General features: G+C 37.1%; 1 protein-coding gene across 1 annotated transcript in view; it reads right to left on the bottom strand.

Moving 5' to 3' along the window:
* The window catches only part of CHODL (chondrolectin), a 704,778-nt gene that overhangs the window by 408,546 nt on the left and 269,453 nt on the right, over window positions 1–26,779 (bottom strand). The window contains exon 3 of the mRNA XM_044071369.1: window positions 15,653–15,810. Within this exon, the coding sequence (XP_043927304.1) occupies window positions 15,653–15,810 (158 nt within the window). The remainder of the gene's footprint in view (window positions 1–15,652; window positions 15,811–26,779) is intronic.

Genomic DNA, 26,779 nt, shown 5'->3' on the forward strand with positions numbered 1-26,779 from the left:
ATGGATATGCTGTTGCCTGGTGGTATGTAACCACCTATTATATTGAGATGTTTGCTGGAGTTGATGGTTAATTTGGTTAGAAGTAGCTCAGCATTTGCAAGGTCTGGTATGGAGGTGTCAAGGAGGTTGAGTGATAGATGATCTTTGTATAGGATAGTTACCCCACCTCCTTTTTTGTTTATCCTGTCTTCCCGTAAGATATTGTAGCCTGTGGGAGTGATTTCATTGTTGTTGATGACTGGTTTCAGCCATATTTCAGTTAAAGTAACTATGTCTGGGGAGTAATGGGATAGTAGAGCATGTAAATTATGGGTTTTGATAGCTATGCTCTGTACATTTATGCTCAGGAGGAGAAAGGAAGATTTTTTTCCTGTGTTGAAGTAGTGTCAGGATGGATTGGGTAGAGAAATATTGGGATCAGGATTGGGATGGATGTTGCCTGCTAGATTTAATCATTTGTGCATATGATGTAGGAGTTTGGTGAGTTTGTCTAGGAGTTTAGAGAATCTAAGGGAGCTAGGAGATATTGATACCGGTGGATGAGGCTTGATAGTGAGATAGTCTATATTAGTGGTGTGGAAGAGGGTTGGGGTGATAAGCCATTGTAGATAGTTATGAGGTATTGGGGGAGTTGTAGTTTGGTATGGAGGAGGAATAGTGTAATTAAGAGGACTTTCATATGAGGAGAGCTTGTATAGTAGGAGTAGTAGTGAGTTGGAAGTAAAAAGGAGTAAGGTTTGTTTTAGAGATATCATCTTGAGGAGAGATGTGTGTGTGTGTTTGCTAGTGGTTATAGGAGAGTGGGAAGGTGTACTATTGTTAAGATTAATATGAAGGATAGGAGAGGAGCTATCTAGATGGGAATTCCTGCAAGGTTTGACAGGATTGGTTCCTGGATTGTAAGTGTGGTTTGGTGAAATATAAATGCAGGTGTAGTGGGGGGGGGGATTGTGGGTAGGGTATATGGTATAAAAATGAAAGGGAAGGGATAAAAGGGAAGGGGTGCCAGGAATTATTGTTGGCAGTACAAGAAACTGTAGACGATATTGTAAGTAGAAAGGAAGATGTAAATTTTTGGGTAGGTGATATTAGTAAGCATCTGATACAGTCTGACATGATGCTTTATGGGATGGTATGGAAAGGTATTGAGTGTATAATAGAATTAGGACAGTGTGCATGTCAGTACATCAAAATAATAGAGGGAAAGTGTACGCGAATGGGTGGCTGAGTAAAGAAATATGCATGAATTGTTGTATAAGCAAGTATGTCCCATGAGTGGGATATTGTTTGCATTAGTAACGTATGCAAAAGTGAGTGAAGTAGATTGTAAAATGAAACATGCTAGATATGTGATGCAAAAGGAAGTGGTAATTCCAGTAGTTTTGTCATATGCAGATGATATAGTTGTGGTTGCTAAGAGTAAAATATGGATGAGGGAAGTATTTGTTTGTCAAAACCTTGTTTAAAGGAAATAGGAATAACATTGAATAAAGATAAAAGTAAGAGTTTGGGTGATGTGGTGAAAACTGGAGAGGCATATTTTTCAGTGAGTGAAGTATCTTTACTAGGTATAAAATCTGGAAAAAAATGATATAGTTATGAGGTAATGGGAGAGTTTGATTAAGAAATGAAAGAAATGTCTTACTTGGAGGACTTGTATACTAGCATTCAAGAAAAAGGTTTATCTGGTGAATTCTGTTTTAATGGGAAAAACAGGAAATATGTCAAATGTTTATATGATATCAGAAAAATATGAAAGATACATTGTGCAGTTAGTGTTTTCTTTCATATGGGGCTCAAGATTAAACCCAGTGAAAAGAGGTATGTTGTATATGAGTAATGATAAAGGGAGATTAGGGTTATTAAATCCAGCTGCTTATTCTGTTTCTTTAAATTTGTATTAATTTGGTAATGTATTTAAATGAAGAGAGTAAGATATTATTAGTAAAAATATTTAAATATAATTACAAAAAATTGTGAGATGATGAGATTAAGAAAACAGATAAACATCATATAAATGAAGACATTAAAGATTATCAAGAAAAATATTAACATGAAAAATGAAAATTGATGATATAGAGAAGAACAGAAGGATGTGGTATAATACTGTAATGAAACAATATTATTATGTAAATCCATGGGAAATTTTACCAGAAGAAGAGACAAAAACTATTAAAGTAAGTTATAAGTGGTGTACTAAGATTATACAGTGTCAGGATTTCCTGTGGAGACTGGTCATGAACAACTTACATGGAAAGGGAAATGTGCCATGTAGAAAGAAAGTTGAAAGAGTGTGTTTATTTTGTGGGGAGGAAGAGAAAACAGAACATTTTTTTGTTTGTTTTTGGGTTTTTTTAATGTAAAAGAGGAGAAAAAGTTGTGTGAAACAAAAAAGCTTTGAGAATATTAATGGCAAACAATATAAATATGAATATGGATATGCATGTACATTAAAAAAGAAGAAAGAATATGTGAGAAGGGTAGATAAGAATTAATTTTATATAACGTGGGATATTTTGATTGAAATTTGTTTAATGAGAAATGGATTTTGGCTGATATATTGTGAAAAAAAAATTTTTACTTGTGGAGGAAGGAGTGGGTGTCAATTCATAGGTTCATAGGTTCATAGGTTTATACTAGGCTATCTGCCCTAAGGCATTTATAAGCCTAGCCCAAATTATTGTGGCTTACGCCACCCCTTATATGAAAAAATACTGTGCCCATTAGTTTGTTGTGCCTCTGTCCAGCAGTGACCCAGAGATGATTCCCGGGGTAAACCTACGATCTCCCATCCACAGGTCTAGATTTCTCTTGAACAGAGTCAGCGAGGTGCTCTGCCTCACATGGACCGGGATTTTATTCCACAGCATAGGGAGTCTCTGAGTGATAAATCTATCCCTCCAGCACGTCCTATTTATATCCGTGCTAAGGTTTAAGTCGCTTGCTCTAGTGGTTTTGGTGGATTTGGATTTTTGAGGTGGAGCATGTCCATTAATTCCGGGTTGGACATGGCCTTGTATGTCAGGCACATGTCACCTCTGAGCAGACGGTATGCGACTGAATAGAGCTGGAGTTTCTTCAATCTGGCAGCATATGACAGATTTTGGAGTCCCTTTATCCTTTTGGTGAGGAACTTTTGGGGTCTCTCCAATTGCTGCAGATGTCGGGTGAGATACATCCCGAATGGGGCATTGTACTCGATCATTGGTCTGATAAGTGAAGAGTACAGGGGAACAATGACCTCACTAGATCTGGATGTGAATCCCTTCATGATCAGGTGGGCAATGTAGAAGGTCTTTCTAACCACTTTAGCAATGTGAGTGTCAAAAGAAAGGCCACTGTCAACCTGGGTCCCCAGGTCCCTGATAACCTCTTCTGTGCTTAGTGGATTGCCACCTATATGGTAGCTTGGGGTTACCTTGTTTTTCCCGAAGGGTATGACTATACATTTTTGGCGTTTAACTTCAGGCCATGGCTCTGGCACCAGCTATCTGTTTCTGTGAGTCCCTTCTGAAGGATATCCGTGTCCGATGCACTTTCCACTATGGCGCCCAGTTTGCAGTCATCTGCAAACTTTGTCAGCCAAAGTCCTCCCATGTTGGCCTGTACTTCTGAGAAGTAGATGCCAAACAATAGGGGCCAAGGACCGAGCCCTGTGGGACACCACTTGTGACCGGCTTGGAGTCTGACACAGCCAGCAACTCTAACCCTGTGGGTTCTGTCCTTAAGCCAGTTTGCAACCCATCTTGTGACATATGGGTTTACATTTAAGCTGGTAAGTTTTTCTACAATACCCGAGTGGGGTATTGTGTCGAAAGCCTTTGCAAGGTCAAGGTAGGCTGTATGGACTGCCTTTCCCTCATCAATGGCCTTGGTGACTATTTCAAGAAGTCGACCAAGTTCAAAAGGCATGATCTTCCCTTGACAAAGCCAAACTGGGTCGGGTCCAATGTCTGCAAGTCCCCTATATCTTTGTTTATGAGCTCCATTATGATCCTCTCCATAGCTTTGCAGACTAGACTTGTTAAGCTTATGGGGCGGTAATTACCAGGGTCCGTGAGGCGCCACCTTTGTGGAGTGGGACCACAGTTGCCGTGACGCCACTCCTTGGGCACGTATCCTGTGGTAAGGCTGAGATTAAACAGCTGCCTTATGTGCGGTTTAATTCCTCATTTAGCTCGTGTAGCACACAGCCGGGGACACCATCCGGTCCCATTGATGCTGTGTTTTTAGCTTTAGAGAGAGCAGCTTTCACCTGCGCATTTGAGATGTCCGGGAGGCTACACTCGGCTGGGATAGTTATCTCTCCTTTAGGGGAGAGGGGTGAAGTTTGCACTGAACCTGTCTGCCAGTATGTTGGCAATGTCTGTGGGTTCAGTGATTTTGTATCATTTTGGACTAATTCTGAGCATATCTGTGAGTTTCCACCCAGGTTCCTAACATAGCTGAAAAAGGCCTTATGATTGTCCTTTGAATCCATGGCAATTTTTCTCTCAAAATTGGCCTTAGTTGATTTTATGAGTGCTCGTATTTTTTACTAATAATGATCAGGGTGACTTCCTTTTATGGATTTTGTTCTATCATGTAATAGCTTTCTCCTCTTATTGTAAAGTTTGTTAATGGCTGGGGTCCACCAGACTGGACGTTTGCCCTTTGTGGAAAGAGTCTTGGTTTTATTTGGGATTGCCTGATCCATGCAGTCCTGGAGGTGTTCATAGAAGGCATTTGTAAGGGCTTCCAGCTTGGGTTGTGGTTTCCTCTGACTCAGGGGCCTTGAAGGATACCACACCAGTCTTGAGTAGTGTGAAGTTTGCTTTAGAGAAGTTCTTCACTATGGTCTTTTTGTTTGGGGTGGGGGCGGGATGTGGATTTCCAGTGAGATTAGTTTATGATCAGATCTCACCAATGAGGGATATACTTCCGGTGTGGAGCATTTTGTCCCCATGTTTGTGACAATGAGATCTAGTATATTTTCTCCTCTCGTGGGAACAGTGACTAGCTGTTCCATGGCATTTGAATTTATGAACTCCAGGAACCGTTGGGCTAGAAAGTTAGGGCTTGAGTAATGTTCCCAGTCTATATTCGGGTAGTTGAAGTCACCCAATATGATGGTGTTTGGAGATACATTTATACCCTCCAGTGTCTTCAGGAAGGCTGTGTGGGGTTCCTGAGTTTGAGAGGGTGGCCTGTAGCATGCTACAATTTGTAGAGCAGTTTTGCCTATTGTTAGTTGCACCTGGATGGTTTCCGAAGCTTCATGCGTTGCCACCAACCTGGAGGTGTGAGTATCCTTTATGAATATGGATACACCCCCTCCTTTTGTGGAGTGGTCCGGGTTTTGGGGCCGGAACGCATGATATGAAACCTTACTTCAGTTTTTAAATTATCTTGAAGAATAAAGATGATGATGCTAGTATACATGAATGCATAGATATGTACCTATACATATGTATACTTTGTAAATATGTAAATAACATTTTGTTTATGTTGTTTTAATTAAAGGACTCCCTACTCCTTTTAATAGGTGTCATGGGATCTTTTACATCAACCTGAGTTACCACCAACTCTGGCATATGAGGCCTTGATTTAACATCTCATCTGAAGGATGGCACACTGAAGAGTACAACACCCAACTTATACTGCCATGCAGCATCAGCAATCAATCTACCTGGAGTGGGAACAGAATCCACATTATTCTGAACCAAAAGAGTATGTGCAACCTGTTTTAACACCAGCTACTGTTCTAGACTCAACTAAAAATGCTATCAAAGCTAGTCTTTCTTTTAACAACTCCCTTCCCCTTTCTCTTTGCTTATACTGTTTTATCAGTCCTTGTTAGGGATGGTGGTCTCTAACCTGCAGTCCAAACTTCTGCTTAGCCTCATCCTACACTATTATCTTTCCCTCTATAGTTTTTTACTCCCGAAACCTTACTTCAGTTTTTAAATTTTGTTCAGTAAATTCCAGCCCCCTTTTAATTACTTTCTATACCCTTACTTGCAGTCATCCCTAGTGGTACAATTTCCATTTTCCACTCCTGTGCTGGCTTAGTTGCTTAGTTCTTAAAATACTTTCTGCTACTTGATGAATGTAATATTCTCTGTTGTTGATTTTATACTCCTTAAGGACTCACATCCAAAATCCTATTCTCCTTACCTGCACTCCCACCATGTTTCATCATCATCCCACCTCCTGATATATATATATATATATATATATATATATATATATATATATGTATATATATATATATATATATATATATATGTATATATATATATATATATATATATACATGTGTGTGTGTGTGTGTGTGTGTGTGTATAAGACACACACACACACACACACACACACACACACACACACACAGACATATACATGCATACATACATGTATCTATCTATATTAAAATACCCTTCACATCAGGTAATGCAAAACAAGCTTGTGCTATGGGGACAATCAACTTATTCCATTTAATTCCTGTCCTCTTCTCCTCCCAAATATATTCCTTCAGCTCAGTATTATGGCCCACAACTTCTCCACCTAATGTATTTAATTCTAAAGGGACTAGAAATATTTTTACTATTTTTATTTTATTTATTTATTTTTATTTTTATTTTACATTTGTTATCCCTTTTCAGTAGAGGCCCGGGGAGAAAAGCTCCTCAAAATCATACAATACAGGATAGACAGTACAGTGTACAGTTACATCATAGCATATTAAAAACATTGAGTTGATGCTATTCTAATATAAACAAAGAATTAGTTTTAGTTAATAATTAGGTAAGCAAGGGCTTGAGTAAGACATTTTCTATGACTATATGCAACAAAGAAGATCATATAAATGAAATAATTTCTGAGGGGTTGTACTTAGTTCATTTTAGTTTTTTTTTAAGTAAGGGAGAATTGAGAAGATGAGATATAAGTAATATACCAGATGGAGTTAGGATATAGGCATTAATGCTTTAGGAAAAGTTCTAGAGTAGAAGTGAGGGATGTAAGGGGGTGGTAGAAGTCTGGAAATGCTTTAGGAAAAGTTCTAGAGTAGAAGTGAGGGATGTAAGGGGGTGGTAGGAGTCTAACCTGGGGTATGGCAGGTGCATAGCCAGGAGTTTGTAAGGTGGGTTTTTAGGAGTCTTTTAAACTGTATAGGTGAGAAGGCATTCATGAGTGGGGTAGGTAGAGAGTTCCAGAGTTTGGAGATATAGTAGGAGAATAGAGCTTCGCCTGCTAAGTTTTTTACTTTGGTGACTTGGAGGAGTAGATTGTTGTTTGAGCGAAGGGATCTGGATGATATGTATGGCTGGATTAGGTTTTTAAGGGCTGGGATTTTTTCTGGATGGTGGAGGATTTTGTGGGCTATGGTTAGTTGATTAAATTGAAGTAAGAGTGGGAGCTCTAGCCAGTTCAGTTGCTTGAGGGAATGACAGTGGTGGGATTTGTAGTGGGTACCTGTGGCAAATTTGGAGATTTTGTTATAGCATGTTTCAAGCTTGGTGAGGTCATTTTTACGGAGGTTTGTTAGGATAGGGGATGTGTATAAAAGTGCTGATAGTAGCTGTGCTCTAGCAGTTGTACTTTTTGTATTTTTAGTTAGATATTGTCTATACCTGTAAAGGAGACCGAGTTTTTTGTGTACTTTTTTAATGGTTTGATCTATGTAGAGGTCAAATTTTAGGTTATTGTTGATGATAACACCTAGAAGTTTGGTATGGGGGGTAGGAGTAAATGAGGTTTGGTTTACAGAGAAGATGTGAAAGTTTGCTGAGAGAGGAGGATTTCTGGTAGCGTAGAAAAGCATAAGTTTACTTTTATTGGGATTTTGTAAGAGTTGGAAGTTGGTTAAACATTTTTCAGCAGATAGGAAGGTATCTTGGGTGATAGCTTGAAGGTTGTTAAAGGATGAGGCAGAGTAAATCAGAGTGGAGTCATCAGCATATTGAATGATTCTGGCTTGGGGGGTTGCAGAGTGCAGGTGATTGGTAAATAGGGAGAAGAGAAGGGGACCAAGGATGGAGCCTTGGGGGACCCCTAAGTTAACTGATAGGAGGGCTGAGAGGGATTCTAGCCAGAGGATAGCTTGTTGTCGATTTGTTAAGTAGCTTTGGAACCATGCTATAGCAGTGTAAATGAGGTTGTGGGAGGAGAGAATGTTTATGAATTTGGGGTAGTTGACCATGTAGAATGCTTTTAAGGTCCAGGAATATTGCTGTGATGATCTGGGAGTTGTTTCTGAGCTGATTTATAGTGTCTGTGAAGGTTAGTAAGGCTGTTGTTGTGCTGTGGGCAGGGCAAAAGCCATGCTGAGTGTGTGATAGGAGCTTGCGAGTTAATAGATAATCCATGAGTTGTAAGTGAATGACTCTCTCAAGGATTTTAGAAAGCGGGGAGAGGATGGCAATGGGGTGATAGGTAGTGAGTTCACAGGAGCTGCCTCCTTTGTGCAAGGGTATGATATGTGATATTTTCCAGACAGTGGAGACATAGGACTCGGTGATGGATCTATTTATCAGTAGGGTTACTGCGTAGCAGATTGCCTCTGATGCTAGTTTTAGATAGTCTGCTGGGAGGTTATCAGTGGCTAAGGTAGTTGGTTTTAGTTTATTAGTAGATTTTTGATGTAATGGGTGGGGACTGGTTTTAATTTGAAGAAGTTGTTGCAATTTTGTGGTTGGGTATTGGGGTTTGTTTCTGGGGGGGTAGTTAAGTTGTTTAGATTGTTTGCTAGAGATTGAATGGATTCTTTAAAGTATTTGTTGAAATGTATGGCAATGCCTTTGCAACTGTCAGCTGTATTAGGCATAGGTGTGGTATTTGTACCTGTTTGTAACAGGTTGTTTACAGCTGCCCAGAATTTTTGTGGGTTATTTTGATGTTTGATTTGGACGCTGTGGTAGAAGTTAGTTTTGTCGGTTTTAATTAATTTCTTAGCTTTATTTCTGAGTTCCAGGAAAAGTTGTTTATTGTTGTTGGTTTTGTTCTTATGGAACTGTAACCAGGCCTTGTCCCTGTCTTTGAGTACTGCTCTAGTTTCTTTAGTTAACCAAGTGAATAGTTTGATTTTATTCAAATCTTTCTAGTTGGTGCATGGGAATTAAGGATCTCAAGAAAGGGGGTATTGAAGGAGACTACTGCCTCATTTAGTGGTAGTAGTTTGAGATGCTCCCAAGAACAGTGTTTAAGATCAGAGATAAATTTGTCTGGGTTAAATTTTTTTTTTGCACCTGATTGTGCAGTAAGTAGTTGGATGGGGTATTTGATTTCAATTTCTTAAGGGAAAAGTAGGGCAGTGGTCGCTTAGGTTGTCAGTGAGAGTACCTGAGTGGGTTACTAGGCGGGGGGAATTATTAGTATCCAGTCCAGTATGGATTCACGTTTGGAGGTTTTATCAGTCCTGGTTGGGACTGAGATGATTTGGGTATAGCCGTACAGGTTGATGTGTATAGTGGGGTTAGGAGAGGAACACAGAAGCCAGTCAATGTTAAAGTCCCCCATTAAGAGGGAGGGATATAGTACACCATTGTAATAGATTTTCAAGGGTGGGGATGTTGTTACCTGGTGGGATGTATCCAGCTACTATAGTAAGGTGTTTTTTGGAATTGATGGTTAATTCAGTTATAATTAGCCCGGTATTTGCGAGGTCTGGGGGTGAGGCATGCAAGAGTTCAACTGTTAGATGGTTTTTATATAGGATGGCTATTTCACCACCTTTTCTATCTGTTTTGTCTTTCCTTAGCATATTGTAACCTGGGGGGATGATTTCATTGTTGCTGATGTGTGGTTTTAGCCATGTTTTGGTTAAAGTAACTATATCTGGGGAGTAGTGAGTTAGTAGGGCATGTAAGTTGTGATTTTTATTGGCTATACTACCAAAATTAATGTTTAGGAGGAGGAGGGATGATTGGTTCCTTTTGTGAATTAGAGTAAGGGTATTATTTGGGGGGTTGTGTAGTGTCACATGTGAATTTGAGGGGCCTGGATTGGGGTGGATGTCCCATGCAATAGTAATTGTTTGTGTATGTGTTGCAGGAGCTTAATGGTTTTACTAAGGATCTTACAGAATCTAAGAGAGGTGGTGGACTTAGTTGTGGTAGGAGACTGAATGTGTTATAGTTGGTGTTAGTTATGTAAAAGAGAGCTGGGGTAATAGGCCAGTGGTGAGTGTTCTGTAGTAATGGTACAGATGAGGTGTGGTGTGGTGGTGGTAATGAGTATTTGAGAGTGGTCTCATATAAGGATAAGTTGTATAGTAGAAGTAGTAGAGATCTTGATGTGAGGAGAACTAGAGCTAGTTTAGAGGGCAGCATAGTGGAGAGTATAGTAGAGTTCAATGGAGTATTGTAAGTTAGGGGTTAAGGTATAGGTAGTGGAGGTTGTTAATTGATGGGAGTGGTGAAAGTAACAATTTAGGCAGGAATGGTTAGAAGTTTGGAGGTGTGGCTGTGGCTAAAAATAAATGTAGATGTAATGTGGGTGGGTGGAAATTGGGGGTAAGATAGGCGAGCGGAGTGAGCCCAAGCATAGCAAGGGCGAACGGAGTGGGTTGGAAATGCAGGAGATTGCTGTTGGCATTTTTACAAAAAACAATCAGCCCAAAGGCAGGCAGGTAGTAGTGCTGTGCTCTGTCCTTCCTATACTATTCAAGGCACACAGAACCAGCAATTTAGCGGTTTTATATTCAGTTACCTTACACAAAAATACTTGTTGTATCTTAACATCCATAACCATATTCAAGAGCTTCCAGTTTCTAAATTTTCTTTTTAGTCTCTTCCCACATATCCTTAGCTGCCATAATAGAACCTATTTAATCCATTTTCCTAAATACTTCATCTTATCATGTCCCCATAAATATGGGAATTGCTGAACTAATTTATGTTTGGGTGCATAGTTTACATCTATACCCTTTCCTTTATTTTCATTCATTTTATCTCCTGAGAAAACTTGAAACCATCTCAAATATTCCACATCACTGAAATATTCTTTTCTAGATTTATTAAGTACAAAATAATATCATGTGTGAATAAACCTGACTATTTACTTGAATTTGTGAGCCCCTTATTTTCATTGTTAATGGCTCTAAATATTAACCAAATAACAAAGGTATATTAGGACAGCCCTTCATTGTTTCTCTGTTCAAATGCAGCTTGTTGGAAAGAAATCCTGCAACCTCAGTGCTTGCCTACACACCTTCATAAATTCTAATTAACCATATTATTCGGTAATGAACACAAATGTTATAATTGCCTTACTCGTAAAGTCACAGTTAACTTTATTAAATGCTTCTCTGCATCAAGACCCACCAACAAATGCAACATTTTCTTACACTCAGCTTCCCTCTGGATCATCATTGCTCTATTAATGTTGTAAAATATTTGCCTCCATTCCACAAAACCACATTGATCCATATTGATCAATTTTGCCAACACCATTGTTATTGTCTTAGCAAGTATAGACATAAATACTTTATAATCATGGTTTAAAATTGACATGGGTATCTATATATATATATATATATATATATATATATATATATATATATATATATATATATATATATATATATATATATATATATATATATATATATATATATATATATATATATATATATATATATATATATATATATATGAATCTGGGTCTGAAGAGTCTTTACCCTCTTCGGGCATTACAGCTACTACAGATTTCTTCCAAGATGCTGGGACTCCTCCACATTTTAAATATTGTTAAATAAAACTTCCCAGATCTGTATCACTGTTTTCTCTCCCAACTTCAAAACATCTACAAGAATATTGTCTGTTACTGAAGACTTTCCTGTTTGATTATACGTCATCATTGTATCTCATCTCTTCCCATCTTAGCTATTAATTGTTGATCCTCATATTCTTCTAACCTTGGCATAATTAATTCTTACATAAATATTTTCATATGTCTTTTTTCTTGGTTTCAACATTCCTCTACTTTATACAGATTTTCATAAATGATTGAAGTATCGCTAATGCCTCTAAAGGATCTCTAATTATTTTTCTTGTTACAGACTCTCCAAGTCTGGCAACAGCCCTTTTTACTTTCTATCTCCTATGCTGCTGTTCTAAAAGTTTGTGTGTACCAGAGTTCTTAACAGCAACTTTTTGAAATCATGCATATTATTCAAACACACCCTTATTTTCCCTTCAGCACTTTACGATTGCTTCTCTTCTTGAGATTCTCCGTATTCTTCAATACTTTAACCTTTGTAAACCCATCTAAATAATTCACATTGCTTTTTCCAGTACTCTTTCTGTCTTGTTTCTGCCATGTTTTTAAACTCCATTTTCATTTTATCTCACTCACCAGCTATCCTTTCTGAAGAAAATTCTATCTTCCCCAATAACTCTTGATTCATTACAACTACACATTACTTAAATTACTTTCTCTTTAACAGGTAAGTGGGAAAAAAACTTTTGAATTTATTGAGAAGAAAGCTGTAGCTGACTGTTTCAAAAGCCTCTGTCATGTCAACAAAGAAATCTGAAGTAATGAGTTTCTCAATCAGGTTGCAAGAAATGGTGTCAGTGGCCATTACCAGGGCAGTGAAGGTACTGAAGCCATACAAAAGCTATGGTGTGAATCATAAAACAAGCAGTCACTGTTAATGTGGTTAATTAGTCATTTGTATGAAAGTATTTCAGAAATAGAGCATGGTTATAAAGAGGTATACAATCATTCAGCCTATTAGCAGAAGTTACTTTAGCTTATCAGATTATAACTGCATGCCTGAGTGTTAGTGAAACAGTACCTTAGGAAAGAAAGCGAGAGGGAGACATTAAAGATATGAGTAAGGGGTTTAGGGATTTTTTCAGCTGCAAGTCTTAGAAATGTAGATTGAACTTTGTTGAATTTGGATCCTAAATTTTTAAGTTTGACTAGTAGGGACATGGTCTGTTTTATGGAAATTTCAGAGAAGTGAAGGCTTGTTGCATCATGAGCATTAAAGATTCATCCTTCCAGCATTCAACACATATATTTTACTCAAAGTCTTCTAGGTCAAGCACTTCAGTCAGTCTATGCTGTCTGCCACCATGGATAATGTGATATTCTAAGCTATTTCTGGTAGTCTGAGGACCATACAAGAATCCCCTCATCTTTCACTCCTATACCATTTGGCTGTTCCTTACTGCTAGTAGTTAGCTAGTAATAGATTTTAAGCAGAGATGTTGCAGCTACTGCATCTAGGCATGCCAATGTAATACAGTGATGCCAGAGAGAGTATTAAATGTAGCAAAGTAATCCCAGACAGGTTATTGAATCCACTGGATTCTTGGACTAATTTATTTTGAAAGTAAACAAATATGATGTTAGCCAGATCACTGTCATGATAACAGAGTTACCAGGCAATGAAAAATGAGAAAATCTCTAGCTGAGCCACTGCCTGCACAAGTCTGAAGAGCATTGTTTTACTATTTTACGAAGTTGACTACTGCACTTTTACTTTAATGCGACACAAGTAGCATCATTCACAAAAGTGTGAGTAGCTTCAAAGATATAGTGATCTTCTAGTGCTTATGGGTTCTCTTTCTGAAATTTGGAAGCTTAAGCATGTCTCTACAGAGCCAACAGGTTATTGTACCTATATCTTCTTACTGTGATGGGTCAAATATTATTTAGTCTTTCACTGTGACCATTTGTATTAGTTTTAATTACAGCAGTGTTTTCATTGTTACTAACGAAGGTTCTACACAATCTGAGGGTGATAACCCAGACAAGATCCCCCATCTTGTGAGAGAGACAGGACTCCCTGCAGTGATGACCTGCTCCATCCAATTGTAGTTTCTCTGTTTTGTACCCACTGACACCAGCATAAGCTTCAGCTGTCCTGCAACCTTGAACTGGATAAAGAAAGCAGGTCTATATTAAATCAGAAAATGTTTAAAAAAGCGAACGCTGATTTATCAACCCCATGTAAGAGAAAGTTTACAATCCTGAACACTTAAAACAGCGATTTTTTTTCCCAGGGAAAAAAATTGCTGTTCCAAAAAAGAAAAGAAAAAAAATGTAAAACATTAAATAAAGTTGCTGTTAAATAAAGGAGCTGTGCCCCCCACACCCCCCTACTTAAATATACCAACTCCGAGATCACATTACAGTGACGAAAACAGCAAAATAACGAAGGCGGCCAAGCGATTTCTTTCCCAGGGAAAGAATTTGCTTATATGTCATTTTGGTATTTTGCTGTTTCGTGCTTTTAAGTTCGATCAAGACGCATTCAAAAGAATGCATCTTCGATCATATAATAGGGAACCAAGAATGCAACTGCAGTATAAATACATGAATGACCATAATAATGGGTAAAGGTGGTCTGAACAATATAGAGGACCGTCTTATGCACAAGACATCTGTAGTTATTTTTGTATTACTGGAAACAGCATACTTGAGTTGCCTGCATTTTTGTGGATTGTTATTCCACTTTATGTGTTTTAGGAGAAAGCTGTTATCTCTAATGGCAAAAAGGATTTAGGAGCAATAAAGCATTTATCAAGTTATCAAGCATTATTTTTGCACTTAAGTCTAACATAATCACAAAATGAATAAAATTAAAAATAATAAAGCTGTCAATATAAAATATAATAAATAATGAATTCAGAAAAATAGGTGATAGGGAATGTTACAATTTGAAGTGTTTGTAACAGATAATGTATAGCTACAAAGTATATTTTTACTAATTAATGAAGTCAATCTTCAAATAGTCCAGTATATTCATAAATGCATGGACAGTCCCCTTAGAAAGATTGTGCATATCATTGATTATCATTGTCTAGGTAGCAATGTGGTTCACAAAACTCAGTCATGCTACCTGGAGAATTACAGACAAGCAACACCGTGATACCATGTAGAGACAATTTATGGTGCTACACAATATTTCAAAGAGACTGCAGTGCCCTAAGTCTGCTTTCTGCTCTGCAGTCATTACAGGGAGGGATTTATGTGGGCATCTAGTCAAGCAAATGTTTCGACTGACTGAAGCACTACTTTATCACTGGTGATGCAGGTGACTGTGCACATGCTTTTAGTAACAGGTTTGACTGCACCACAGAGGAACTCCACATTGTGAAGATTTTTTTAATACAATGTTGATATACAGTTCAGCTCTATATGCTTACAAATGCAAGAACATCTGACTGTATGTAGATTATGCAGATTGAGTCCAGTAGGTTACCCCACAAGGACCAGCTCAGAGACACTTATTCCTGTGTTTGTGAATGGCATGCAACGGAGAGGTGGCCATTTGCATGTGTACATTATACTCAGAGTACTATGGCAAAACAATGAGGTAGGATTTTGTAACACAATCAGTTAAGACTTTGTACCTTTGACTATGAATCGTATAGGATTTTGATACACCATTCTGTGATGCACCAGCCGTATTCCATGGGACATAATTTTTATGAAGAGCACCTAGGTTTTCTATACATTTAAAAGATAAACACTAATGTAAAGACATTTCCAAAACTGTAAATTAAAGCCAGAACAACAAAAAAATCAAATTAGAGTTTTTAAGCATATCACACAATGGCTTTTCTGCAGTTTTTGAATAAATATAAACGGTGTTGTCAGTAGAAATGTTGTGCTAGGTATAGCCCTACTAAGACTGATTAACAATAAAGCTACATACCTGGCTCATACTTGCAGATAAAGTTGTGCTTCATGTTGCATCTGTCATCATTCCACTGATAAAGGTAGGGGCCGCCAAGACCAGGGTTAGCTGTTGGTTGGTGATACATTACAACACATGCTTCACTTCCACATGATGGTTCATCTGCATACCAGTTTCTGGATTAAGGAATCAAAAAAGATTGTAGATGCTCAGATTCTGATTTGCATGTGCCTGTTATTTATTAATTCTGCAATGAAGTTAAACATAGAAACCTAAGACTGTTCCTAACCAGTGTAGCCATTTACAGAAAAAATTAGTATTAAAAAAGAAAATAATATTGTTTGTAGAAAACTGAATGGTAAGTAAAACATTAAAAAACACTCAGCATTTCAAAAGTATCTTTAGTATTTCTCCAGTGCAGAAGAACAGCCAGCTTAAAGAGAAATATGTCCTGCCAATCAAGTTAAACACACTCTAATAATAGGGATAATTCTTGCAAGAATTTTAGTGTACATTTTTACAAATCTTTAACTATCTTTGTCATTTTGCATAGTGTCCAATGTGTTACTCATTTAGACTGTTACATAATGAAATACACTGACAGGGTTCATAGAAGAATCCTAGAATGTAATCCTGTGTCATAACCATGAGTTTTGAAGCGAGTCACTGATAAAAGTTAACATTTTGCCATATGTATACAAATATAAACACACACTGATGCAAAGTAGACTATATTCATACACAGTGGTTTTCATTGGTACCATCAAATTCAGGTACAATGCCAGAAAACAGATGCAAAAATGTTCACTTCAAAACTGACAATGTGCACAATAAGTGCAACCATGAAAAGAGCATTTAATAGTACAAACAGGCAACCATGATTCAAATACAGCTATAATAAGGGCAACCATGAAAAGAGCATTTAACAGTACAAACAGACAACCATGATTCAAATACAGCTATAATAAGGGTAACCATAAAAAGAGCATTTAATAGTACAGACAACCATGATTCAAATACAGCTATAATGAGGACAACCATGAAAAGAGCATTTAATAGTACCGACAACCATGATTCAAATACAGCTATAATAAGGGCAACCATGAAAAGAGCATTTAACAGTACAAACAGACAACCATGATTCAAATACAGCTATAATAAGGGTAACCATGAAAAGAGCATTTAATAGTACAGACAACCATGATTCAAATACAGCTATAATAAGGGCAACCATGAAAAGAGCATTTAATAGTACAGACAACCATGATTCAAATACTGCTATAATAAGGGCAACCATGAAAAGAGCATTTAACAGTACAAACAGACAACCATGATTCAAATACAGCTATAATAAGGGCAACCATGAAAAGAGCATTTAACAGTACAAACAGACAACCATGATTCAAATACAGCTATAATAAGGGCAACCATGAAAAGAGCATTTAATAGTACAGACAACCATGATTCAAATACAGCTATAATAAGGGCAACCATGAAAAGAGCATTTAACAGTACAAACAGACAACCATGATTCAAATACAGCTATAATAAGGGCAACCATGAAAAGAGCATTTAACAGTACAAACAGACAACCATGATTCAAATACAGCTATAATAAGGGCAACCATGAAAGGAACATTTAACAGTACACATGGATGGCCATACTTCAGCAACAACAAGGATAACCATGAACAGAGCCTTGAACAGTACAAATGGACAACTGTACTTAAAATTAAACTTTGTATGGCGCAAACCATACTGCTCACTATGTGTGTGATCCTATGCACTGAGTACCATGGTATGACTACCACACCAAGAGTTAAAATATCTGTGCACTAAACGAGACAAAGCTAGAAGATTTGTGGTATGTTTAGGGCCAATGGGGTTACCAGACACACAACGCTAACATCACATACTAACAGGCATGATTAGCAACAGACATGCCATTTATGTGATCCATGCCAAACCTAGATCCCAAAAAAAACAAGTAATTTCAGATCCCACAGTAGTGTAAACTCATACACACACACGCTCACACATACAAAAATGTGCATACATATACACACACACACACACACACACACACACCTGTATTATGACATACAAAATGAAGTAAAAAGAAACCAGAGTACAACTTCAAAATTATAGTAGTAATCTATTACCCTGTTTGTATATAAAACATTGTCCACCAACACACACACACACACACACACACACACACACACACACACACACACACACTGTCACTACTGGTCTATATTAGTTCTTGTACTGTATTTCTTATTGCATTTCACAACTAGCAGTGTACACGAGGAAAAAAAGCACAAGCCACCAAATCTGCTCTGTATAGTTCACATCAGTGGTTGTCCTATAAAAAAAAAAAAAAACAGACTAAAATACTTTCTGGGGAATGCAACATGTGTGTTACTTTGTCATTGTTAAGTAGGTCTGTTAAGGCATACGCATGTACAGTTTTCCAAAACATTTGTTAAGGGACATTTACACACACTCATGTCAGCATACACTACATTTCAATGCATGTAATGGCAATAAGATACATAAGGAACTGCATTATCAGATGTATATCAGGGACACCTCGAACTAATACTCAGTCAAAAATGTAAACATCTGTTGTATCAAAAATAATCCCACAACAAATGCATATACTACCACAGGACAGAAAAAGAAAAAAAAAGGAAGATTCCCTGGAAAAACAAAGCAGAATCTGGGGAAAAAAAGTGGAAAGATCTATTGATGAGGCATTCTAGAAGGTATGCAAATAATTTAAGGACTTGCAAGTTTTCCAGCTCAATATCTTTCAAATGCACAATTCACCTTTACTTATTTACAGGCCTTTATTAAGAGAATCAGAGAATTACATTCAGAATCGGGTAGCTATAGACATAGCATGCTTTGAACATTTTTGGTTTAATCAATGACGCACATGTGGAGAGCCTAGCTATTCTGTCAAATACTCAGGTTTTAAAAAGCCTGATATCCACAATACTAGGCACTGTATCCCATATATGGTTCAACCCAAAAAACAAATTACTTTGCCTGAACTTAGACCTCCTTGAAGTACAGGTACTCAAGCCTTCAGATTAACATCAGATCAACATTTGATGTAGTAACTCCCGATAGTGGGCTTAAGTTAGTCACAAAGACTGAGTAACTATATTGTGAAACTTACATAGGTTCAAAGAAATATAGCACATCATCTCTGTGCTCAGTTGTTTTAAGACAGCTGGACCAGTATGGCACTGTTTCCATTTTCTCTACCAAAGTAGAAGGACTTTAGTGGGTAACGTAGGTTTCACCTTCAATTCAGTCACCAAATATGGAGTAAAAAATGAGGATCAAGAAATAGTTATGAAGTTGACATCAAGAGGGAAATCACTCACCCAGCAAATCCCACTGAACTATTACCCGTTCAGGGATTCAACCTGTGTGGTCACTGAGATGCAACATGCTATATGTATTTTCTCTATTGTTTCACTATTTTAAGGTCATTGCTGCAACTGTTATAACTAATGTAAAATAAAGCATGGCTGTGCACACTCGCAAGGAAGTCTGCAACGGAGTTTCCCACTAAACTCCTAGTTCCCTATTACGCCATCACAGGCGCAGGTTGTCGAATGCATCTTTGTCGAGCAGTAAAGAGCGAAAAGGCAAAATAGCAAAGCAGTGTTTCAGCTAATTCTTTCCCTGGGAAAGAATTTGTTTGGCCGCTTTTGCTACTTTGCCTTTTTGTCACTGTAGTGCGATCAGTTGGAATATTTAAGTGGGGGGTGGGGGGGGTGAATCCCCCCACGTTAAGTATTGTTTTACTGGGGGGGGGGTGTTTGTTTTTTGTTTTGGAACAGCGATTGTTTTCCATTGGAAAACAATCGCTGTTCTGCAATTTCAACATTGCAAGCTTTCGCTTACATGGGGTTGATTATCTGTTGTTCACTCTTCTGACCATACAGTATGATAATACAGACCTAAATTCCTCACTAGCATCTAGTAAGTGCAGGAAGTTACTGCTATAGACACTAGGAGAACTCTTTGGTTCTCGCAAAACCCCCATATTAAAGCTCACTCTACTAGCAGCCGGCACCCTCCATTTTATATCCTATTTATTGTTGTTCTCACACTCTGGTGCTGCAAGGGAAGTCTGAGTCAGTGTAGTGCTATCTTTTAGCAGCTTTACAACATACAAAAGTACAATTTGGAAAAGTAGCACTTACTTTTTTGCTTATGCCCATCTTACCTTACTAAATTACCACTATTACTCAACTAAACTGACCCAATCGAGTTAAATTATTGCTACAAATTAAACCAAGACATAAGCTAGTACTATCACTATTCCAGTTACAAATGGTTTACCATGCAACTGTGTAATGACATATATTACTCATAAGGTTTACCAGTTACAAATGGTTTACCACGCAACTGTGTAATGACATATATTACTCATAAGGTTTACCAGTTACAAATGGTTTACCATGCAGCTGTGTAATGACATATATTACTCATAAGGTTTACCAGTTACAAATGGTTTACCATGCAACTGTGTAATGACATATATTACTCATAAGGTTTACCAGTTACAAATGGTTTACCATGCAGCTGTGTAATGACATATATTACTCATAAGGTTTACCAGTTACAAATGTTTTACCATGCAGCTGTGTAATGACATATATTATTCATAAGGTTTACCAGTTACAAATGGATTACCATGAAACTTATGTAATGACATGTATTACTAATAAAGCTTTACCTACCTCTACGGAAGCGGTTTTAATCAGTATTGTAAAAATAATCTAATATACTATGTAAAGTAGTGTATTATGTTTCAATCCATAACTGTATACCATGGAATTTATTATCTACTATTACTATTAACGAATGTTGTTTGATTTCTGCATTTATTAATACCACCATAAAATATGTTATTCCTAAATTTTCTATGTATTGTGATGTTGTATAAACACCTAAATGTATCTGTAACTTGTCTTTCAGTGTGGAGCGTTTCAACCCCAGCCTCTGCTGAAAAAGGGCCTTTGGTCCAAACAGATACCCCCAGTTAACAAATGTAAAATAAAAAAAATAAATAAATAAAATAAAAATAAGTTAAGATTGGTAGTGTTGACAAAAAAGGTAAACATTCAGGGAAAAATAAACTTTACAAATTTAAAAAAATCTGTTATGACTAAGGGTGATATCAGATGGGCATACATGCTTACAAGCTAAAATAATTGTAACTGTAAATTATTACACACCTCAAAGTTCAAAAGGTAAAATTATATAGCTTTAAGTACTTTACAAGACTGAATTAGCTATGAACCCCATTTGCAGCACATCACATTTTATCCTCGTATCAAATGGAAATGCAAGTTGCCAGTGGATAGACAAACTGAACACTTGCATTTGATGCCAGGAAAATTAAAGAGCTGTGGGTTCTCTTCCCTTTCCAGTTTCTTGGATTAGTTTTGCAGTACTGGCTCTGTAGTGCAATATAAGGGGTGCTGCTCTCATGAGGTGCTACTTGAATTAGTGATGCACAGACAGATGTAAAGGATCCCATGACTATTGTCAAAAAGAGTAGGGGAATTTCCTGGTGTTAATTTCTTCTAACCAGTCTACTCAAAAATAGATGATGCCTATTGGGATTAACCAAGTCAAAAAAATGTAAAGAATAAAACAAAGAAAGCAAAATATACAGCGCTTATTTTTAGACTGAGTGCCATAGCATATTAATGATTTCCCTTAATTAGGCTGGCTAGGAGGTAAATCTGAAGGCTGTTGTTTTATACTGAGCTTACAACTCACTAGGTAATACAGCAGTTCATTAAACAATCAGAGAAAGAATGAAATTTTCAATGGACAGGTTAAATATTTACATTTTGTAATTATTTTAATTATTATTGATTATTTAATTATTTTAATTATTATATACCATTACTCTTGCATTTCAAAGATTAACTCCGGGATTCAATAACGAAGTGCACACTAAGTGTACACCTTTCAGAATGAGCAGACGACAGAGACATAACTCACACCTTCTTCCTCTTAACTGTAGTTTTCCTACTAATATTCTTGCAGCTTTAAATACTGACAGGGATTCATAAAGGTTACCACAAAGTGCAGACTACATGTACACTTAGTGTAATCTTTCCGAGTGACTAGAAAGCACAAAAATATGTTAAGAATGTTCTTGAATACATATCGTGTACACTTAGTGCAGGTTTTATTGAATCTGGCCCTAAGTGTTTAATTTATACATTGATTGCTTGTTTGGGAGCATAAACTCAAGGAAATAGAAAGCAGTCAGATTTGTTTGAGGTACTGCTGTCACTAGTAAAAGTCAGAGAGCTGATGCAAAAGTCATGGAGAGAGAAAAAATCCTTTGAGAGCCAAGTGAGTCACAAAGCATTTACAGCATTGATTAGAAACACTCCACTCAGTTATCCCTTAGGTAAGCATAACTAAAACTGAATGACTCCCACTAACCATTCACATCAAGATCAACTTACTATTAGGTAGAATGGCACCCTAATTGACGAGTGCTATACAGGGCAGCAGAATGTTGATGGGTCAGCTCAGCTAGAATTAATGAAACAGCCTGAAGTGCTGATGCTGTACAGTTTGCAGTTTTTCATACACTGTTAAGTTCTTCCTTTTATTCTAATCATTCTGCTAATTACAGGGCCATTATTTCTTCACAAACTGCTCTAGTCATCTTGTTTGATATCTCTTAAGAGCATTTTGTCATAATTCTATACCCACACCTTCCAAAAATGACAGACAAAGCATTCCCATACAGAAATCTCCATCTCCCCTGTCAGGATTTATAATGTTTTAGTAATAAAAAAGCGAATAGTTTTGCTATTGAATCGGTAGTAATCTATTGTTGAAACTCAAAGGAGAGGGGATCCAAGATGCTCAGCAGAACTATGTTTCCAGAGACCTAGAAACAGTGGCAAACAGACTAATTTATTTTGTGCTTTCCTAATTTGTTTACAAATACAGAACAGATGTGGTACACCTTACTGAATCCTATTCCAAAGAATAACAATCAAACTAACCACTCCACTGACAGGTTCAAGTCTACAACCTTAAGTGAAGAGGATAGCATGCCCCATACCCTCCATGCAGGGAGCATCTCTCCCATTACCTAACTAATCGATGTAAAGACGATTCCACCTTGATCTGCTCAGATGTCTCCCTCTTGAATCTCCAAACCACCACTCAACTCTGTTTTTCTCTAGTAGAAAAATGGTTCACCGACCTAAAACTCCTACTCAATCCAACTAAAACCAAATTACTACTATTTTTTCCCAACGTCTTCTCAACCCTAGGAAAAGAACTCCCAAATAATAACAATACAACCTTCCATGTTAAATCCAACAACGGGACTATCATAACCCCTGTCACCAGTACCAAATTACTAGGTGTAACTATTGATCATAAGCTCAAATTTGATATACACATTACGCAAACTGTAAAATCTGTTAACAAAAAACTTGGATCCATGTACAGAATAAAAAACTATCTAACTCCTACTGCCAAATTAACTATTGCCCGCACACATCTCCTCTCCACCCTCCTCTATGCCTCCCCAGTCCTTTCTTTCCTCAATAAACGTGAACTCAACATGCTCTCTATTGCCTACAACCACATTGCTAGATTTATAACTGGTTCCCCATATCGCACTCACCATTGTCTTAACCTGAGGAAACTTGGCTGGTTGGAACTCCCCAACCTTCTCAAACTTAACCAACTCACTGAAGCTTGTAAAATAATCAACGAACCAGATAGAACTCCCTCACTGTCTAGCATTCTGACCCCATACACTAACCTTAATAGTCTTCGATCATCCAACAGCACTCAGATCCTAACCATCAAAGCTAAGAACTCAGGTGGCGATGCCCTCTTTGCCAACTCCATTGGCAAGCCGTGGAACTCCCTGTCAAACTACCTTAGAATTACATCCTCACACAATCAGTTCAAAAACAACCTGAAAGAATATCTCAAGACACAATGGCTATGCCCATGTCCTGAACCTGACTAAATACATATCTCAAATCCTTCTAATCCCATATCTCCTTAGTCCTTGTTTCCCTATGTAGATGTTTAAAATCTATCAACCAAATTGTAAACGTGTTTATTTCTTGTATTAGTCAATATACTATTAGTATATAAGAAATCTCTGCTGTGTATAACCTGCTGATTGTTCTGCTGTCTTATTTAACATCTATGAAAATTTTCTCTCTTCTTGTATTTGTAACATGTACCCTCTTTTTTTAACTTGTATTTTTTTAACTTCTAATTTTGACTTGTATTAACCATTATGTTGGAGCTTTTCTCCTCGGGCCTCTACTGAAAAAGGATATGTATCCAGCTAGACTAGCCCGGTTAACAAATGTAAAATAAAAATAAATAATAATATATAAATAAAATAAATAAAGCACTCTGAAGCTGCAGACCCTGCGGGTAAGTCAAAGCATTTCAGACTGAAACTATGTTGATATAATGCACCAGCATAGATCAGGGGTCAGTAAAAAGTGACGCAATCACATCATTTAAAATCTGTCCAAGGTATGAGGAAAATAATAAACATGTGAACGACCCTAACATGACTTGCAGAATGTCCCATTTTTGTGTAGCAACTAAGATCAAAGTAGTTTTATGAAGACTGAAACATTGTATCTCAAAACATTTATGTCCCCTGTATGTCAAATTATGAAAATGCAATCTAATCTTAGAAATGTGAAAAAGCTGTTTGAATGAAACAAACAATAACATTTTCTTCTGTTTTTCTGTGCTATTCAAAATCTTTTGCCATCTGTTTTGCATCTATAGACTTAGTTACTAAACAGAATAATGGATTTATGTAGGTCTCAATTAAAGCATCTCAGGAAGAGTTCTGTTTCATTCTCTGCCACAGCCTATCAATATATGGTAACACAGATGCACATATATAGGAAATTCTGCATAATTAGTATACTTGTAATTCTACTAGACAAGTCCATGGTATTGGGGGATAGAACCCTGACTATGACCCAGATGACCAAAAACGGATTAACAGTTTCAGCTGACCAGAGCGGGAGATGAATAAAGGGACTGAGCCTGCTCACCTCTCCCTGGATATAAGGGGAGGGGGTTGTCCAGAAATGCATGCTCTATTTCAGTTCCTTGGTGGAGATAAAAAACTTTCAGTGATGTTTGCTTCAAGGGGGTGCAGGGTCATATGGAAGGGCAGAGTCATTTGTGGGCCAAAGGAAGATCATGCTGAGGATAGGTCATCTGTGGTCTCTGGTTACTCACAGAAGTTAATGACTGCTCCATACAGCACCCATTGAAAGTTAACTTCAGAAGTGCCAGCTGATCATGAACACAAAACAAAGTAGGCCCAAACATAACCCCCACCCCCAAGTCCATCACTGATGGCACCACCATCAGCATCACAGGTTTGCCATAAGAGGAATGACTTGGCCTGTAGGGCTCTTGCCCTGAGTGGAATGAACAAGTTGATGTAGCAACTGGGGAAAAATCTCCATGACAGCATTTTTTCCTTTTTTTTTTTCAAAACACTCTACTGTTACTGCTATTATATATGATGTTAATTTGTTACATTTTGAGTCTGAAATCGGATGAATGGTACCTTGTTGAATAATTAATTACTTAAATTATTATAAGTAAAAACTATGAAAACAGAACAAGGTATTCATTGAGTTCAAGTAAGGAAATAGAAACTTCTATGTTTGTAGTCTATGTCGCTTTGTTGGCTTATATATAATGTAAATGGTAACCCATCTTGACCTACCTTTGTTTGTGAAGATTTATTGGACTCTTTGAAAATTCTGAATAAATCATTACTGTTTCTCAGTTGTTTAAGAATCCCTCCTTTTTTAAAAAATAAAACCAGATGACAAGTGATGTACCATATCAGTTGATACTTTGAGAGATGTAGCTGTAAGAGTTATTTTTTTTTGGGGGGGACAGCCATCTTGGAATCAGTTTTTGTTTCTTCTTTCTAGCATCAGTCCAAGGATTTATTTCTTTTATTCTTTTCCATTTCTTCTGGGATAGACACTATGTTGTTGTTTTTGATGAATATAGTAACTTCTTCAAACTCATTAAAGGTTCTCATCTCATTGGCAAAAAGTATTTTTATCTTGGCTGGAAAGGCCAGCTGTGCTTTAATGTTGTTTTGTTTCAACCGTTTTATTATTGGCCAGACTTTTTTCCTTTGTTCTAGTATTCTGGAAGAATAATCATTGTCAAACCTTATCAGGCTCTGATTGTATTTTAAGGGTGATTTTCTCCAAGCAGCTTTTAATATTAGTTCCTTGTCCAGAAATGAAAGAAATTGTATAACTATGGATCTGGGTGGAGTATTTGTTGAGTTAGAAGCAGGTTTCCTCAGTGCTCTATGCGTCTTTTCAATTCCAAATGAAAGTCCCTCTTTCAAGTCTAAAAATTCAGGAATCCAGGTTAAGAATGAAATAATGTCTTCACCTTCAGTGTTTTCAGCAGACCAAAGATCCTTATATTGTTTCTCCTTTCCCTGTTTTCTAAGTCTAAGTATTTTGTTAAGCAGCTATGTATTCTGTTTAAGCAGAATTTTTTTTGGAATTCTTCCTCTTTCAGTATCCCTTCAATGTCATTTAGAGAAGTCTCTATATTTGTTATTTTTGTCTGGAATTGCTGTAATACTCCCTTAAGAGTATCAGTTTGTTTTTCAGAATTTAATTTGAAGTTTTCTAAGTTTAAAGCCATCCATCTTCAAAGATAGTTCCTGTAAGGTAGATGTCATCAATTGCAGTTCTTTTTTCAAAGCTGCATCTGGGTGAGAATTCCTTGAGTTGTTCATATTCAGTGACTCAATATATCTCCAAGTTACTTGACAGGAAAATGTTGTATATCTCCACCAAAATTGATATTCATGTAGTTTAGTAGTTTATCTATAGATTGCTGACATTTTAAACTTGAAAATAATAACATTTTGCTATATTATTATACTAGTTTATGGAGCTCTCAAAATTCACTGCTCTCAGTTGGCCATCTAGGCTCCACCCCCTGGGGAAAAAGCTTGATAGGTATGAGTTGGTAGAAAAGTTATATAAAAAAATAATGTTTCATACAGCCTACAAC

Source organism: Protopterus annectens, chromosome 5.part0 (genome assembly GCF_019279795.1).
Source record: "Protopterus annectens isolate FY-2018-M chromosome 5.part0, PAN1.0, whole genome shotgun sequence".
In the NCBI taxonomy this organism is placed as follows: Eukaryota; Metazoa; Chordata; order Ceratodontiformes; family Protopteridae; genus Protopterus; species Protopterus annectens.